The 18,762-nt window shown below is 38.7% G+C and overlaps 1 protein-coding gene across 1 annotated transcript in view; it reads right to left on the bottom strand.

Moving 5' to 3' along the window:
* Positions 1–5,957: 5,957 nt before the first annotated feature.
* Positions 5,958–18,762, bottom strand: part of kek6 (kekkon 6) — a 67,315-nt gene continuing 54,510 nt past the window's right edge. Inside the window, exons 3-4 of the mRNA XM_070207035.1 lie at positions 13,311–13,751; positions 5,958–12,676 (exon numbers count right to left, since the gene is read on the bottom strand). Coding sequence (XP_070063136.1) covers positions 10,146–12,676; positions 13,311–13,395 — 2,616 coding nt within the window. The 5' untranslated portion in view covers positions 13,396–13,751 and the 3' untranslated portion in view covers positions 5,958–10,145. The remainder of the gene's footprint in view (positions 12,677–13,310; positions 13,752–18,762) is intronic.

The following is an 18,762-nucleotide window of genomic DNA, read 5'->3' as shown; positions in this document are numbered from 1 at the left end:
TTAAAGGCACTTTAGTTTCTTTCTTGTTAAACAGATGATGGTTCGATTAAACAGATGTACATATGTATTTATATGTACATACATACATACATACATACATACATACATAAATGTATGCATGCTTATATTGGACACTGTGTACAATCATCGATGGTGTCTATTGTGGCATTAATTTATTGCATTAAGCAAAACTTGCTGCGACAAGTACTTAATCATGTGTATATTGATTTACATGCTGTGCGATGTATATTGTACATATGTATATATACATACACGTGCATACATAATTAGTCAAATAAAAGAATATACAGAGCAATCAATATCCCAAAGTTTGGTAATACTTAAAATAAATTATAGGCACTGTTATTTTAAATAATTAACATGTACTTGGAGGAAAAATCACAGATGTACATATTTTTATTAATCTTCTTCTAAATTTATAATTATTTCCCTGTTTTTTAATACTTAAAGTTGTTAATATCCCTTCTATATCTTGAACTATTTGTGGTTATTTGGAACTTTACGTTTCCCATGTAAGCTTAGTAATTAACTAAGCCTAGGTTAAGTTTCCAGAATGATGAAGATTACAAAAAGGTTTTAGTTTTCCAGAGCGAATTCGAGAATTAACAAAATAATAAACGTCTATACGAATTAATTTTTTAATTAACTGATTACCCAAAGTTCTCCGCCAAGACTGCATAACTTAGACCAAGCAATTCTCACCTTTCGATGTGAAAAACAAATTATTATTTTTGTCGATGCTCTTGTTAAGCTGTCGCCATAAACAATACAAAATTTTGACAGTCTTGGACAACTTTTACCATCCAAACATAGACAAAAAAAAAACCGAATAGAGCAGTTCTCATATATTCATGGCAAATGATGGCGGCGAACCCAAAAAGTTGCCACACATGAACCCATGCAGAAAGGTCGAACTAAACAGAGCCCTTATGCGACCCTATTTCGGCATAAATTCGATATGTGTGTGTGTGTGTGTGTGTGCGTGTGTGTACCTGCTGCTGGAAACATGTCAATGAATGGAGATTACGAGCATAATTTGTATTCCAAAAACCAAAAACTGTTCAAAAAAAAAAAAGTTACTCGGCGCGCATTTTTTACACTCTGCACATAGAGCGAAATGGAGTATATTGGTTGTGATTGATTGTGAATGATATAAAGAGATTTTCAGCTAGGACTATATGCTTGGATCTAGCTGGGTCAGTTTTTTTTTGACTAGCTCCAGGGTAAAAAAGATGAAAATATTGCATAACTATGTCTTTTTATTCACAGTTTGAAAGTCACACTTAGAGTCATCTAGACAAATGTACAACCTAAAACCATCTCCGAAGGGCACAGTTCAAAAATCACTAGTTTAAGCTTACAGTCTAGGAGTCACTTGGCTTATAAATGAGCTAGGTCTCCACCACCCCCACTATAGCCAAATATGTTTTCTCCACAAGTTCGCAGTTTGAAAAGAAATATTTTGATTGTACAGTTGAAGAGTCGTCTATACAAACGATAAGACGAGATATTGACATACCTAAGCCCCACAAATTATAATTATCGAGCTCTTCTAACTTCACAGTTTAAAAGACACTGCCTTGCAGTTTTGGATTCATCAAGTGAGTAAACGAGAAAAACACAAATGTTTAAATAAATTAAATCCCAGTCTGAATGTAACTGCATTGGCCTTACAGTTTTAGAGTCACCAAGCGACTTATTTGGAATTGCTTTCAGCTGTTATAACACTGCGAACAGAGTATTGCGTAGTCGCTTACGCCCGACGCAACGTTCTAACTTGTTTAACATCTTTTTTTTTTTTGGGTTTGTATTTGTGTTTTTTTTTGCACGGGCAAAAGTTAGCTTTCTGCCTTTGCTAGTGTTCCTTGGGGAGCAATTGGGTTAATATTTGGCACATAAATTTGCAAACGAAACACTTTAATCAATGCTCAGTCGGGATGGGTTGAAATGCACCTTTCGGCCGTGGGCATATTGATTTGACAAACAAACAAAAAAAAAAAACAAACATAAAAAGCCTGAGGCATGCAGCTAGCCACGGGTTGTCCTGGCAAGGTTGCGGGTAGTCCTTTAAAGCACAGAAAGAGAGAGAGAGAGAGAGAGAGAGAGAGAGATTCGCCTGCCATTTATAACATATTGCATTTCATTTTGTTGATCTTCGAGCCACAGGCAGCTTTTGGCTGACATTTGCCTCAGGCTTGAAGCGACTCGCATAATCGCTTAAATGGAATTTATAGAAATCCTTGCAGCACCTGAGCCCTAAGCTGGGCCAGCGGCGATGCAGAAACGAGTGGCATTGATGCGGAGAGTGAGAGAGAGACGAAGGCCACCTCACTGACCAGCTGCACTCAGAGAAAAACGTCATTCAAAATGCTTATTTAGCTGCGACATAATTAAAACCCTTTGGTTTCTAAAATGTTGAGCCCATTTTGTTCAATATTCCTTGATTTCGCATGAATCAAGGCTGTGAGCTGGTTTTGGACTAAGCCGGTTAAAATTTCAATATTCGGTAAACTGAGCGTGAAACTAATTCCATTTTTGGCTTAGTTTAAGAAATTTCAATCTTGGTTGCATTTTAAACATGGCTGTAAGTGAAGTAAAAGTATACTCGGTTCATGGTGCAAAATAAATTGGAATTCCGGGCTCGAATCGGTTCGGCTCATAATCGGTTGTCAGTCTTAATTTAATTGCAAAATACTTGCGCTTTTCGCTGAGTGTAGGCATTGCCAATTATTGAGCGCTTGCCAAGTATTGGGGCATACTATATAGCCCAGGACGAGCTGCAGCGGCTGCTGCTGCTGCTGCTGCTGTGGGGCGACGCACTGAAACAGGAGCAATAACTGTTTGGCAAACAGATTTATTTTGCAGCCTCTTCATTGTTGCCGCCTGCTTGCCTGCAGCTGCCTCCGTTTCCTCCTAGCGGCCGTCTTCTCCTCTCTAATGCCTTCACTTACTGCCTGCTGCCTATTCTTGCTGCCTCCTCCTCCTGGGTGTTACCTCCTCCTCCTGGCTACCTTCTCCTCTTGTCTCTTGGCTGCCGGCCTTCTTCTAGCTGCCTCCTCCTCCTCCTCCTGGCTTTCTCCTTGCTACCTTCTCCTGCTCCTGCCTTCTCTTGGCTGCTTCCTCCTATTACTTCTCCAAGATACCTCTTCCTCCTCTGTTCTGGCTGCCTGCCGCCGCCGCCTCCTCCATACTGCTGCTTTCTTCTGGCTAGCACAAATATTGGTTTCTAAATTTTCATTGCCAATGCGGTCTGGCAGGATGTGCGCCTGTTACGACTCTCGACTGTTGCAGCTGCATTAAATGCATGTTTTGGCCGCCGCATTCAGGATTCCTTTGCCTCATGTGGCCTGGCTTGGCGTCCGCACGGTGCAGTGCATCATTTTTGCATTAGAAAAGTGTTCGCTCCCAGCTAGCTGTAAATAAGCCCAACGTTACGATGCCAACTGGCTGTTCCAGTCGCAGTAGTACTCTCAGTCGCAGCCTCAATCCAACTCCCAGTCCCAGTCGCAGTCCCAGCTCCCAATGGCGTTGCCATTGGCTGTTCCAGCCGCAAATTATGCTTGTCAAAAATGAATGTTACATTCGCAAATGTAAAAGGGGCAAAGATGTGCAGGAGAAGATGCTGCTCCCCAGGAGTGGGTGTGCGCCGGTGTGTGTGGGTGTGTGTGGGTGTGTGCGGGTGTGCATATGGGTTTTTGTGGTTGCAAACGCTACGTGCTCAATGCGTCACAATCTCTGGAGGACCCGCAGCCTGCACAAATGAAGCCAAGCCATTGATGGAGCACGGTACAGGCAGCCTGTGTGTGTCTGAGTGTATGTGTGTGTGTTGCTCTGACTGACTTGGTGGTTTGACTTTGCCGCAGTCACCACAGCAGCACAAGCAGCAGCAGCTCCTGCAGCAGCTCCTACAGCAGCTCCTGCAGCACCGGATGCTGGCGGCGTTTCGAGGCAGCTGCTCGCAACTTTGACTAAATGTGTTTTGAGTGCATTAAGATGAAAATGTTATTACGGTTTTTTTGTTTTCTCGCTCTCCCTCTCTCTCTTTCTTTATGCTCGGCTCTCCACTCTCAGTTCGCAGAGTTCTCTGCGGCTTTTTCCCTCGCCCTGGCACTCATTATTGCCACATTTGATGTCGGCGCCACATGGAAGCGGCGGAGATTAAGCGCGGAAATGCTGCAAAATGTGAGTGCAGGAACAAACATGAAACCTGATTGAGACTGTCGAGGAGAAGAGGCAGGGACTCGGTAGGTAAAACTGGTTAAAGGGCTTGGCTGAAGGTTGTCCAAACAAAATCGAACGGAAATTTATGCATACAGTTGCAAGCTAGATCAACAAGTGATAGAAGCCGAAAAGGAAGCGCTTTGCTCAGCCAAATTATGTAGATTAGCCGAAGGATATGCCAGGATATGCAGGCATATGAAGCATAGGAAATTGCCAGTTGCAAGCGCAATTGAAAAAATAAACAGTGCGCCAGGAACTGGAATTGAAATCAGGTACACAGCAGGAGCTGTTCCAGAATTTTTGTCAGATCTAATGAAAAGCAGGTCATGCATTAATTTGAAATATTTTCGAAAGCTCTGCATAAATGCCACTTGCACAGTAAATATCCAGGAAATATTCTGCACAAAGACAATAGACAAGCTATATGTAGCTGCTCCTATACACTCAGAGAAATCTGGCATTTAGTACTCAAATCTAGCGATTTTTTAAATAAATGTCTATTGTATTGAATCAAAAATAGCATAAATATTTAGTACCACACAGGTGATATTCGCCAAGTCTGGTTGGGTCCTTAGGTATTATTTTTTTATTTGGTTTGTACCTCTTCTAAGCCCGGTTCTCATATTACTGCAACTTTAAGCAACAAGCTTGATTTGGTACTATTGAGAAATATTTAATTCTTTTTATACTGCATTACTTTTAACAACCGCTTACCTCTAAGCTCTAGTACATAACCCATCCACTTTCCATCTTCTCAGATAAGTTGCGAGGCTTATAAATAAGGGCGTATGACTTCCTGGAAGCAGGGTCACCTATACATATATCATAATTTAATAATAATTTTAGGTTCTTTGCAGTTTAATTTCATTCTGCTTTGGCATTCTAACGCCATAAAATATGCTTTAAATTTGAATTTAACTCGAATTTATTGCGTATACGCAATGTGCGCATTGTTAAAAGCTGTTTTCTTTACTAGAAATGGAGAGAAAAGCTCTCGATTCATTACAAGAACACAGAAATAATAAATTGTTACTGTATTTAATTTATACTATATACCCATGGGTGTTTGTGATAATATCGAGATTATAACTGAAGAACTTTTATCTTCATATGTATATGTATAAAGGATGTTGATAATGATATAATAATAATATATATATGATAATAATAATGATAATGATAATGATAATGATAATGATAATGATAATGATAATGATAATGATATTGATAATGATAATGATAATGATAATGATAATGATAATGATAATGATAATGATAATGATAATGATAATGATAATGATAATGATAATGATAATGATAATGATAATGATAATGATAATGATAATGATAATGATAATGATAATGATAATGATAATGATAATGATAATGATAATGATAATGATAATGATAATGATAATGATAATGATAATGATAATGATAATGATAATGATAATGATAATGATAATGATAATGATAATGATAATGATAATGATAATGATAATGATAATGATAATGATAATGATAATGATAATGATAATGATAATGATAATGATAATGATAATGATAATGATAATGATTATGATAATGATAGCTTTTCTGATAATATCGCAGGTATACATATGTATAAGTTTCTTGATTCTTTTCCCAAATATATTGTTGATATAACAGGGCATCTGCTGGTCGACCAATTGCGATGAAATCGTCGACAATCAGCAATCAAAATTGAATGAAATCACACATGTATTTTAGTTTTTATTCAATTTATTTCATATTTCCGTTCGTGTTCATTATTTTTATATTTATTTCATCTATGTTAATATAGTGTGTTGTAAAGCTTGACAATCTATACCAAAGAATAATGCTATCTTTATGTATTTGAGTTTACATATACATATATATTTATTATTTATTTTTGGCAATATTTTGTCATGTTTTTCTCTCTATGTGTGTGTGAGTGACTGTGTGAATGTTCTTTTTGATTTTTTTTTTTTATTTTCGCTTAGGTTAAAACATGTGAAAGAAAATACAAATATTCTGAATGTGCGGATTGCCTTTTGCTTAAAATGAACAAAATTCAAAAAATGTATTCATTTTTGCACTTTTTACGCAATTGTTATTTTTTACGTAATTTACGTACGCAGCAGGCGATCCGGAACACCGAGCGACATTTGTAAAGGTAAAAAAGTTATACTACGGATTCTGCATTTGAATTTATTTATTTTCTGCATGCTGATGTAAGTCAAACATAGTTGATTTCCTTTTTTTTACACGCTTTGCATGTTGCATGTTAGCAGTTGCCTCTGTAATTGCATGCGTCTATTACACGTGGGGTTCTGTGTGCACTAGAGTTGAGCGCGTGTCGTTACACTCAGAGAAATGACTAGGGTTTTTATTATCTAATCAAGTAGAAAAGTTGTCAATACGCTCTCATCCAAAAATACCTTAATTCTGGCGAATTAAATTGTAATTGTCTTAAAGATTTTTTAAATCAAATTCAAATTATTTGTGAATTAACATATAGTAATATTTTACGTTTATAGTTCTTATAGTTTCTTAACTTCAAATATAAAAAAAATAAGGGTTTATAGTAAGTTAACTAATAGCCTACAATAATTCATTAATGCAAAAATAAGCAAGAGGTCATTAAACGTGTGCCATAAAGAGTATCAATATGTTTAACCTTTGCATGCGCCTGCCCATGTTCTTTTTCGTGTTTCGTTTCGCGCACGACACGCGCTCATCTCTAGTGTGCAGCTCATTGGCCTTCGATGTGCTCGCACGCATTGTGCGGCGAGTTGATTCCACTTGACTTAATAAAGGGTATTTGGTATATATGGAAGCATGCGGAGCGTACTAAGCAGTGTAATTAAAATTATATTTGCAACATTCGCAATGAGAATGTGTGTGTGTGTGTGTGTGTGTTTTTAAAAGCATAGTTTGAATGTTGTCTTTTCAGAGTTTAGTGCTGTTTACATGTGCTGTTTGCATTCTGGCGGTTACCAACACTTTTTAATTAGTTAAAACGATTTCAAAAGGTAGTACATGGCCAGTTTTTTCTTCTTTTAGCTCGGTTATTTTTTGTTACATTTCATGAGAGGGATATATATATATATATAAATATATATAGTTTTATGTATATATGTACATTGTTTTTTGTTTCTTTTTTTGTTTGTTTGCAGTATATAAGTTGAAGAGGTAAATAAATATGAGTGTTGTAAAACAAAAGCTAATATCAGTTCCATGCCTTATAGAGCCACAACAATTTAAGCAAAAACTATAGAGCTGTATATATGTATAAATGGATAAATGTGTTGAAATCAAATTGTAACTGAATTGCAAAGAATTTTGCATCTATACACTGAGCTTATCTCTCTATCCGTGCAGCAGCTAGGCATTAAATGTCTATATATACGCATATATATGTTATAACTTTTGGAGAACTATGAGATCTGAAGGAAAAAATTCGCTATTTATTGACATTTATCTCTATTGATTTATTATTATTAATTTGTTGAATTTCTCTTTATGTTACGTGCGATTGAAATAGTTTTGTATGTTTCATTGTTTGTTTATCAAAAAACAAAAATCCCTTTGAGCGTTTGCCCACAAAATACCAAAAAGAGGGCGTGTACTGTGTGTAAATATTTGCTTGCATAGTATTGTGTATTCGACGCGTACTCATATTTTTGTAAACAATTTTTTTTATTACATTTTTTTTATTTATTTATTTATATTTAAATGTGTTACTATGTTGCTAGTTATGCAAGATTTTTTTTGGAGTACGTAAATCCGCCTGTATACGACAATTGGCCTTACATTATTTAAACAACAGCTGCTAATGCATATACATATATATATATCGAAAATTGGTATACTCACAGTTGCCTAAAAGCCGGTAGACCTTTTGTGAGTTTGCGAGTAGAGCTTAATATTTTCTGCTTTTTCTCGACTTCATTCGAATCACAATCTAAAATCCGGCTCTTTTTTCATTTGAGCATTTTGCAACACTGGTTTTGAAGGTCTACCATTAAATAACTAGGGACTGGTTTGCCCAGAAGCTGAGAAGACTTTGAAAATTTCGTGTTTCAAAACTGCCCTAATGCACTTTATACAGTTTGGCAGCCAACTGTGAGTACATCAACTATATATGTTGGCTTTAGCTGTCTCTTAAAATGTATTTTATGCACTTAAAATTTAGTTTAAGTTTATAATTTACATTTACATTATCAAGCTCGAGTTGTAAACATTCTACACAAAAATTATTCTGCTGCAATTGTTGGGCTACACATGCGATTATACATGATATACATATACATATATATATATACTATATATAATACGATATACTCATACATTGTTCTTACACCCATGCATATTTCAATATAATAAGTAAAATTTTCGTTTTCAACTAGTTTGGGTTCTTTTTCTTTTTACATCCATATACATTGAATTTGTGTAAGGAGTGCGTAGAAATCAGTAAAATAAATTCGTAATGCAAACAGTTTAAGAAAGTTTTGAGCAGCTGAGGCAAAGATTAAATTAATTCTGTTAAAAAAAAAAAACGTAATAAGTTTTTCTAGATAGGTACTCAATGGTTTTGGCTGGGATTTTCACGTTTGTCTTTGGAAGAACTAGAACCTAGGTGTATATATATCTAAGTGTGCTGATTATGAACTTTTAAAAGCAGCCCGCGGGCGATAACAATTATGTTTAACATTTAAAACAGAGCTTTAAAATTATTTTTGGCATCATTTAGCTTTTGATATTGAGCTGGGCTTTAAAAACAATGTTTTGATTTTAAAAATTCTAAAATTCATCTATTTACACAATAATTTTCTATTTGAAAACTAAAAATATACCCTAGGCATGGCTAAAAGGGTGGCATATATACGTACATTTAGAAAATTGTTAATTTCAAGTTTCAGGTATTATACTTGGGAACTCTAAGGTCTATATATATATATATATCAATGTGGCTACAGTGGATTATACAATGAGCAGTAAAGTTTCTAACACTAAAAAAACGAATTTGAAAATCAAAAATTCTTCAAGCCCATGCAGCTCGGTATTAGGACTATGTCCTTATTTTCCTAATACACATACACATATACACATATATTTATATTTACATATATATGTGCTGTTACGTTTTATACACCTTTTGGGAAGTATTTTTGGTCTAGTATTGTTTTGGTTTTTACGCTATGCATTTTAAACATTTACCAAATTAGACAAACTATGGAATATTAATGACAAATTCCACTAGCAACATTTCAAAATGAATCAGTATCAAACATTTGCCATTCACCATTGGCAATAGCATACCCAAATTAACTGTTATATTTCCCAGTGACTGGCAAAAATATGAATGTTGACCAGCGGAATACGTTTTAAATTTAGGAATGGGTTACCATGAATCTAGATATATATAACTATTTATATATATATATATTTCCATGTGTTTATGCGTCTAGTTAAGCTACGTGTTTTACTTACGAGTGTCAAATAAAATGATTATTATTTCTGCACGCTGTTAACATAACATTCTCATCTTCTCACGGTTGTTTTTAGTGTTTCTTTTTTGATTCTATATAAATTGCTCTTGGATCGCGCGTTCTTCATCTTCTTCATGTACATACAGCTTCATTAAGTCTGCGACAGTCAATAGATTGGTTTTATATATTTCATTAATATTTTTTATACTGAATGTTTGGTTTTGTAAAAAATTACTTGAGAAGAGTTTGCTGATATGAACAAAACGATTGCCACGATGGATTTATTTTTGACTCTGTGAACTGATTGTTTTGGCAGCACAATCTATTGACCGACAGATGGCGCTAGCGCGCCGGCAGCACACTCTATTGGCCGACAGGTGACACGCTTTACACCTGTGTACCATAATACTAGAGGGAGACAAACTCGCCACCGCCAGCATTACCCTTATCCATGCCTGGCGCTGGCTCCGTCGTCTGCATCTGATGATGATGATGATGATCCTGTCCGCCCGTGTTCTCCGCCTCAGCCATGTTCGACTCTGCCGTGGATTCGCTGAACAGAGTCTCGTTCTCGTCAGGCAGCGACAGCGTCGAATTACCCAGCCCGCCGCTAGCGGTGATGCGACGTCCCATATTATCGTATTTGGGATAGGCGGAGCTGTCACGCAACGGCGTCGCCTCCACGCCAATTGGCGGCGTGCTGCAGGCGGACGTGGGTGCATTATTGATGCAGCTGGCGCAATTGGACGCGGACATGGCCGGCGCCGCTGACGTCGGATGATGGCATTGCACCACTGCGGTTACAGCGGGCGGCGGCGGTGGCGGCGGCAACGGCAGCTCCATGTCACTGCTGTTGTTGCCGCTACAATGATAGGCGCCCGTTTCCAGATTGTACGTAACAATCTCGTCATGTGGATAAAGATTCGTGGCCGCTGCCGCCGTTGACGCAGCTGCTGCTGCCTGCAGCGAGGGATCCTTTTTGAGTATGCCACGGCGTGTGGTGTGACGCGGCAGCGTGGCAAACTGTGCCACAGCCGCTTGGCCATCGCCGTTTGTGCCTGCAGCGTTGGCATCGGCTGAGCATTGGACATCCTGCAGTCGTTTGGGTATGTTCAGCAGATCCGGATACATGTTGATGTCAGCGCCATCCAACATATCCTGTGTGACCGAGACGCGTATGAATATGTTGCCAAAGGTGGGATTCGGCACAATGTTGGAGCAGAACTCCGGCGGTGGTGGAAAGACGCCCACATTTAGCGGAAACTCCTCCGACAGCTGGCCATGGCCATGCGAATGAGCGTGCGAGTGCGTCGGATGCTGCAGCTGATGCTGATAGCTGGCCATTGAGGTGGGCACACTGATCAGGCCACAGGTGGGATCCTTGACGGTCATCAGCTGCTGTCGCATATGCTGTACAGCCTGAGCCTGGCTGGCAACGGCCGCCGACTGCTGCTGCTGCTGCTGCTGCTGTTGCTGCTGTTGCTGCTGCTGCTGCTGCTGGGCCAAGGACAAGCCCGTGCGATGGTGGTCGACGGCATGAATTTCGATCTGATTGAAGCCGAGGCTGGAGTCGGTTTTGTTGATGGAACTGGGATTGTTGTCAATGCCATAGCTATCGCCGCGATCATTGGTTGTGGTTGTCACACTCGAATCCAACAGTTTCTTCTCCTGATCATTGAAGCTGACACTGGTCTTGACGCCCGCCTTATTGGCATGCCGATGCTGGCGCGTGGTCCGTTTGCACAGACACACCACAAACGAGATGGCGATGAGCAGAAAAACGGTGCCAAAGATGCCCATGATGAGGCCAAAATACCAGAATGTCTCCGGCGTCTTAACCAGCACATGCTGCACAATCTCGCTCAGATAGATGCTAATGTTTTGGGTCATGGACCCGATCAGATTGCTGCCCGTGCAGGCATATGTGCCCGCATCTAGGCTGCTCACGTTGAACACGGTCAGATTGCTCCACAGTTTGTCGGAGGCAATGCTCTCCGTATCGAAGAGCACATTATCATTGTCCAGAATTTTGCCATTCAGCTCCCAGCTGACCTCGGGCAGCGGATCACCATAGACCAGGCAGCTGAAGGTCGTATTGCTGCCAATGTCAATGTTGGTGGCCTCCTCATTGTTGAAGATCTCAACGCGTGGCGGGCAGCCAAACAGCTCATCGTCCACACTATCCCAGGTGCGATCCTTTTGCGCTGGCGGTCCTTTGCACACCAGGCTCACCGAGCTGAGTCGGCTGCCCACATACCAGCTGCGAAATTTGCGCAACTTGCAATTGCATTGCCAGGGATTCTCCTCCAGGGAGAGCGTCTTCAGATTGCCCATGTGCTGGAACACATACTCACTGAGGCTCTCCAGCAGATTGTTCTTGAGATTGAGAAATTCCAGCAAATTTAAATTGGCCAACGACATGGGATCTATATAGGATATCAGGCAGTCATGCATGTCCAGCGTACGCAAATGCGGCAATATGGGAAATTGATAGGCGGACAAACGCTTCAGAGGATTACCATTCAGATACAAGATGCGCAGCCGATCATTGCCCATAAACGTGTCCTTGTCCAGCATCTCCAGTTTGTTATCGGACAGATCTATTTCCACGAGTATTTTCAGATTGCGAAAACTTTCCTTGTGTACATATTGGACCTCGGATTTCTTAAGATAAATGCGCTGCAAATTGAGCAGGCCCAACGCGGAGAACTCCTCACGATTCAGATATGGTATATGATTATCATTGAGCACCAGCACCTGCAGTTCGGTGCTCAGCGTGGTCGGTATACTCGTCAGCTGTAATGAGCTGCATATGGCCGACTTTTTTCCATTGGTCCACTTGCAGGTGCAGTTGGAGGCGCAGCTTTGCGACCAATCGTCCGCCCACGCCCACCCGAAGAGGCAGGTGAGGCACAGGGCCCAAAACAGCTGCTGCCAGGCTGCAAAAAAGGCGAAAGAGAAGATTTTAAAAGACATAGATAACAGGGCAAAGCGAAGTAAATACGTAAAAAGAAAGAATAGCTAGCTTTAGCATGGCGAAGATTAAATGCGCTTGTTTAGAAGGAATTAAAAAAAAAAAGCGGGTTCTTTCGATTTTATCCAATAAAACAGGAGAAGATGTCAGTTTTTAAGGAGCTCCTAAATATCAACTATAGTCAAAATATCTTGAAAAAAAAATAATAAATTTTGAGCAATATTTTTATTATTATGTATGTCACATTTTCATTCAATTTTAGTTGAGTAAAGAAAATCAATTTAGGCAAAAATTAATATATCTCTCAGATGCTGTCTCTAACAAATCAACTGTGGTTGTTCCTATTTTTTTGCCGCCACTGTAGCTTGAAAACTGAGATACAAGCTTGCATAGACAGAGACAGGCACTCAGACTGACGGACATGGCTATATCGACTCGACTCTCGACACAAATCAAGAATATATATGTTTATTGGGTTCAAAGTTGTCTTCTTCAATGCGTTACACAATTCGTGGCAAAATAATAATACCCAGCGCAAGGGTGGAAAGAGCAATGATTGACGACCTTTGGTTCAGGCTTTTGTTTTATGTGCAACTCACCTGGCAGCCGGATACTGCTACCCCTGTTGCTCCTGCTGCTCCTGCTGCTGCTTTTGCTTCTCCATTTTGCCGCCATGCTGTGCATTTGTCCCGCTGCGTTCTGCCCCACGCCTGACCCTGTTCCTGTCCCTTTGCCTGGACCTGTTCCAGTGCCGGTCGCGACCTCGCCAATTGATGACTCTAAATGGCTTTGGCTGATTCGATTGCCATGTTTCACATCATGTTGCCGTCGCTGGCGAAAGGGGGCTCCATTACATATTACTCGGCACTTTGGCTATTTTACTGGGACAAAAGGCAAATTTTCCGTTGCACTCGACTGCGACAGTTCCTTATCGAATTTGATTTTTTTTTTTTGTGTGGAGGGATGCTCTCTTCTCGCTTCACTAAACTTCCACGCTCTCTTTAAGCTGGATTCAGTGCGTCCAAACTAGTGTTGGCAAGCTAAAAAGAGCATAAAAAATTTCTTCTAGTTAAAATTTGCTGCCAAAATAAGTTTAAAATTTATTATTAAATTTAGACAATATTAGGTTAGCTGCACGATTCGGACAAGCAAGATTTTGTTTTCAATTTTTGGGGGAGATATTCAAATAATAAAATATTCTTAATCTTAATAAATTAAGCGTATCTAGCTCTTATAGTTTTGAGCTATTTACCAATTTTCATCGATACACAAAAAACAAGAGACAAACTCTAAATTGAATATTTTCAGACCCACAGGCAGACAGACATGGACAGATTGTCACAGCGTGTCGGTCTGATTAAAAATATATGTTATCTATAATATATATAATTTCATGCTCAAGTATATATATACTTTATGGGTTCGAAGATGCTTGCTTCCGTCTGTAGCATACATTTTTTAGGGTTCGGCGCAAAATAAATTCAAACGATGATTAAAATACCTTAACATTTTAAAAGTGGGGCTGGATTACTTTCTTATGGATTGGACAATTTATTAGCCATTACTGTTTTAAGATAATTTAAAGCTTATATGATTTACACACGTCACAAGGGTTAACAACCTTTCAACTTAAACAAGTTGAAGCTAGGCAAGCTTATGTACAGAAGCTCCCTTTTGCAAACAACATTTCCACAAGCCTATTACGCCTTTGACTTTGTCTGCAAAAAGACACAAAAAGCTAGAACTAACGAAAAAAAATGAGCGTAATTGGCAACACTGGCCGGCATTCGGATTAGTTTTCAGTGTTGGCAGTGCTCAAAGCTGAAGTTGCTGCTCCTTAAACTCTTAAAGAAGACGAGCATGTATTGCGGAGGCCGCAAAAAATCGGCTTTACTTAGAGCATCATTTTCAGGAACAATGCGCATTGTGTGCCCATGTTGTTGTTGTTGTTGTTGTTGTTGTTTTGATTGTAATTGTAGTTGGCTCATTGGTAATCTCAATTTACCGAAGCTCGGCCAGTAAATGGAATGCCAAACAATGGCCGTTGGGATCGGCCTTTAGCCAAAGCTTTAAAATCGCCTATCAACAACAATTTGTAGTTTGTTGTTCATGCCAGGCGTGGGTCTGGGTTTGGGTTTGGGTTTGGGTTTGGGTTTGTCGATTCAGTGGTTGGGCGGGTGTTTCAATAGACCAACTCATGCCACTTGGTGCCGCACACAGAGAACAACGACGCAACAATGCGGCGCAACAGCCAACAGCTACCCGTGCCACGCCCTCCATTTGCGGCTGGCAAAGGCATCTTCACAAAATCAGCATCAAAAGCCTGTCGAATGATGTTTTTTGCTTTACAAGTTTTTTTCTTCTATTTTTTTTTTTCTTTTCTCATATTTTTTGTTTTTTGTTTACGCTCAAAGTAAAGCAGCAGCTGGAAAATGAGGCAAAAGTGAAATTTGCCCCTTGCTGCAGCAAGAAAATTCTGCACAAACTGCTGAACTACACCTACACACACTCACACACACACTCACACACAGATAGCAGCCCACACACAATGGAAACGTAAAATGCTCTGAAGGTTCATTTGTCAATTTGCCATTTGAATTTGTATTTGAGAAATTCACTTGGCCGCTTTTGCGCTTTGTCCTGCCCGCACACCAGGCCCCCTTTCCCCTTCCCCGGAACATGCATCGACAGCCTTATTCATAGCGCATCTTTCTCTATCTACTTTTCTCCCTCTGTCTCCCTCTCTCTCTCTCTCTATCTCTCTCTCTCTTTCTGACTGTCTGTCTATTTTGCGCTCTGACTTGGCTAAGATGCTTTGGCAATGCGGATAATATTTCCTGTGCCAGTGCAGCAGTTGGCGGGCGCAATTGCAACGGCTGCGCCTGTTCGGGCTTCATCCGACCCCACAGCCAACCCTTCATGACGGCGCCTCTGCCTCTGCTCTGGCAATTCAACTGATTTTCCCCGCCTGCCTTTTGTGGCTGCCACTGTGTCAGTGTCTGTGTGTGAGTGTGAGTGTGAGTGCGAGTGTGAGCTGTGCCTTACAATCGTCGACAGTTTTATTTGTGCAGCTTTATGAGCACTCACACTCGCACTCACACACACACAGACACACACATACTTATATTTATACACTCACTTGAAGAGATCCGCAGCGGTAGACACTCGACGTTGGCTCGTTGATATATTCATAAATGGCCAATTGCCAAGAAAAAATCTACAAACGATTGCAGAATATTAAAAAAAAAAATAGATATATATTATGATAGGATCTGCGTTTATAAATTTGAAGCCAACTGCAGCCGCATGTCGCAAGGCAAATCAATTAACTGATGCACCCAGGCATAAGCTTAGATAAAGATCAATACATTTGTGCTGTCTAAGCAGATTGAACTGCCAAATGCAGTGATATGGTTAGATATAGATATATTTCTTGTAGTTAAGCTCTTGCGAGTGGTTAACAAAAAAGCTGGCCAACAAAATCAGTTAGCCGTTGGCCATAATTGGATTTCTTTGTGCATCCACCAACAATATTTGTGCCTGCCATTGTGCCAAAATAATTTGGTTTACCTAAATTCAGAAAACTAACAAATATGTTGGAAATATATTAAAAAGTTAAATAAACGAAACAAAGTCAATTTGGTTATGCCCCGTAATTTCCTCTATTTGAAGCGAGAATTTCGCAGATTTAAGAACATTTTTTCAACTATATTCCGCCAATCGATTTGATTTCTGTGGATTTTGAAATTAGTTTTATTAATAAACCTTTGGCTCTTCGTAAAATAGCAAAAAGTTTTCATTATTTAATAGAGTGAAGAGAGGAAAACAAAGTTAAATTCGATCAAAACTGTTGCCTATTTAACATTAGCCCAACATTTTTCACGCCGGAACGTGTATTTTCGAAAACTGTGATACACGATTTACAAGAAATTTTACTTAATTCTTTTGAAAATTACAATAAAATCAATTATTGTTTATTTTTACGTCCTTGAAGATGCAATATTGAAATCTACAAATTTTAAATTAAATTTAAAGCCAAGTAAAAAGTATAAATTTACCCATACAAATAAAAGACAAAGTCATTCTCTTACATAGATTTCCAAATTGAAACTACCCATTTGACAGCACATTTGTAGGGTATCGCTTTTGTAAACAGGGCAAGGCAATATATTTTATACAGAATAATAACAAAAGCATCGAATAAAACAAAGCGAATCATTTGTGAAACCAAATCCTCAGAGATTTCAACAGAAACGCTCGCAATACCAAGAAACGTATAACTTTTTAGACTCCATTACAACAATAAGTGCACATATTGAAGTCAATGCGAATGTCGTTTACAATCAATATTGACACGCCCGGAACATTAAATATTAATTGCCATTTGAGCATGTTCATAAAACTGATGTTCGATATGTTTTGCAATGAAAACACACACAGCCAACGAGGCGTATGCGTAACTTAATTAATTGACATACAACTAATTTGTGCGTAGCTAAATAATTTTCGAGTCTAGAGTCTAGACTTTGGGCAAGCATCATGCATGAATAAATCCAGCTAATTAGCAAATGCAATTGCAATATGAAATGTTTGAAGAGTGTTTATACTATTATTGTCATTAACATTCATTTTTAATCATGGTCAAAAATATTAAACTTGAGAAAAAAGCATAATTGTAAATTATATTGAAAGTGAACCTGATTTTCCACATCAATGAACCGCATGTGCTTCTTCTTCCTTTTGCCCCACACATGGTAAATGCATTCGTGATGAACTTAAATTTTTGTAGTTCTTTATGTTTTCAGAGTATATTACTTAAATATATATCTATATAAATAGTCAACATACAATACTCAAACCAAATCGAGAAGCATAAATAGCCGCAATTTGATCAAAGCTCATAAAACCACACAAGATATGGTCTTAAATTTAATTCAATTCAATTGATACCATTTTCTTATAACTTTTTGTATTGAAATAATATCCAAATTGTCTGGCCAGACCCTTGACCTCGGTCGTGCCAGGCGACAGACTGAAAAGACGTCTCTGAGGGCAACAACTCCGCCTCTGTCTAAGTCGTGACGCCTACGGGCCAGCACATGCACCTCTGCCACCTTTTTTTGGCATAAAAAAAATTACATTTCAAAGAATTTGTTGCGTTTCTTTTAAATAAGCTGTTACTCCCAGAGCTGCTTTACAATTTCAAAGAAATTTAAATCAAGGCTGCAAAGCGGCTTAAAACTCAAACGGTTCGAAACAGGAACTTCAAATCTTTTCCAACCAGAGCCCGAATTTAATATGAATCGGCAGCCTAACCAATAGCCCCGTGTAACAAATAAAATTGTTTTAGGTAAGATACAACATTTCTTACACATTTCTGAAAATGTCACATTATTTCAAAATGTGTAAAATGCGGCCTATTCGTTACCCCATAAGAAAACACATTTCACACATTTTTCATTTCATTCTATTGATGTCGTGAAAAATGTGATAGTAACATAACCGTAAACAGCTGATATATCAACGAGGGCATAAGAAAATAAGAAATAAAAAAGAAATTTTAAATTCGAATAATTCCACAGTTCTTAGAATTTCTCAGTGGCGCTTATGTAAATTAAAGCAACTCGATCAGCGGTTTATTTAAAGAAGGGGTACTTTTGCCACTCACATGTTACCGACAATCGGTAGAACACCAATATGTGAAATTAGAAAATGTGACATTATTTAAGCCAGTGGACAAATGGTTAAAAATGGTTAAAAAGGCTATAATGTTTTCGTACAAATGTTTACAACAGGCAGAACGAAGCATCTCCAAACCGAAATTCTGATTTTTAAGCAAATATCTTTGTGTTTAGAAGCTAGAGTTGCCAAACTATACATGTAGCTTATGGAATAGTATACTTATATAGCTAAAAACTTGATTTGTGATTCAAATCATGTATAATCTAACTGCTCCGAATTTGTAAGTTCCTTCTAGTCAGTTGTTGAAAAGCCGTTGAGCGTAACACACAAACATTTTATCTTATTTAAAAAAAAAATATTCAAGTTTTT

The sequence above is a fragment of the Drosophila virilis genome, chromosome 2, assembly GCF_030788295.1.
Source record: "Drosophila virilis strain 15010-1051.87 chromosome 2, Dvir_AGI_RSII-ME, whole genome shotgun sequence".
NCBI classification, from domain to species: Eukaryota; Metazoa; Arthropoda; class Insecta; order Diptera; family Drosophilidae; genus Drosophila; species Drosophila virilis.
Note: the sequence above shows the minus strand (reverse complement) of the source record. Positions and strands in the feature narration are given on the sequence as shown.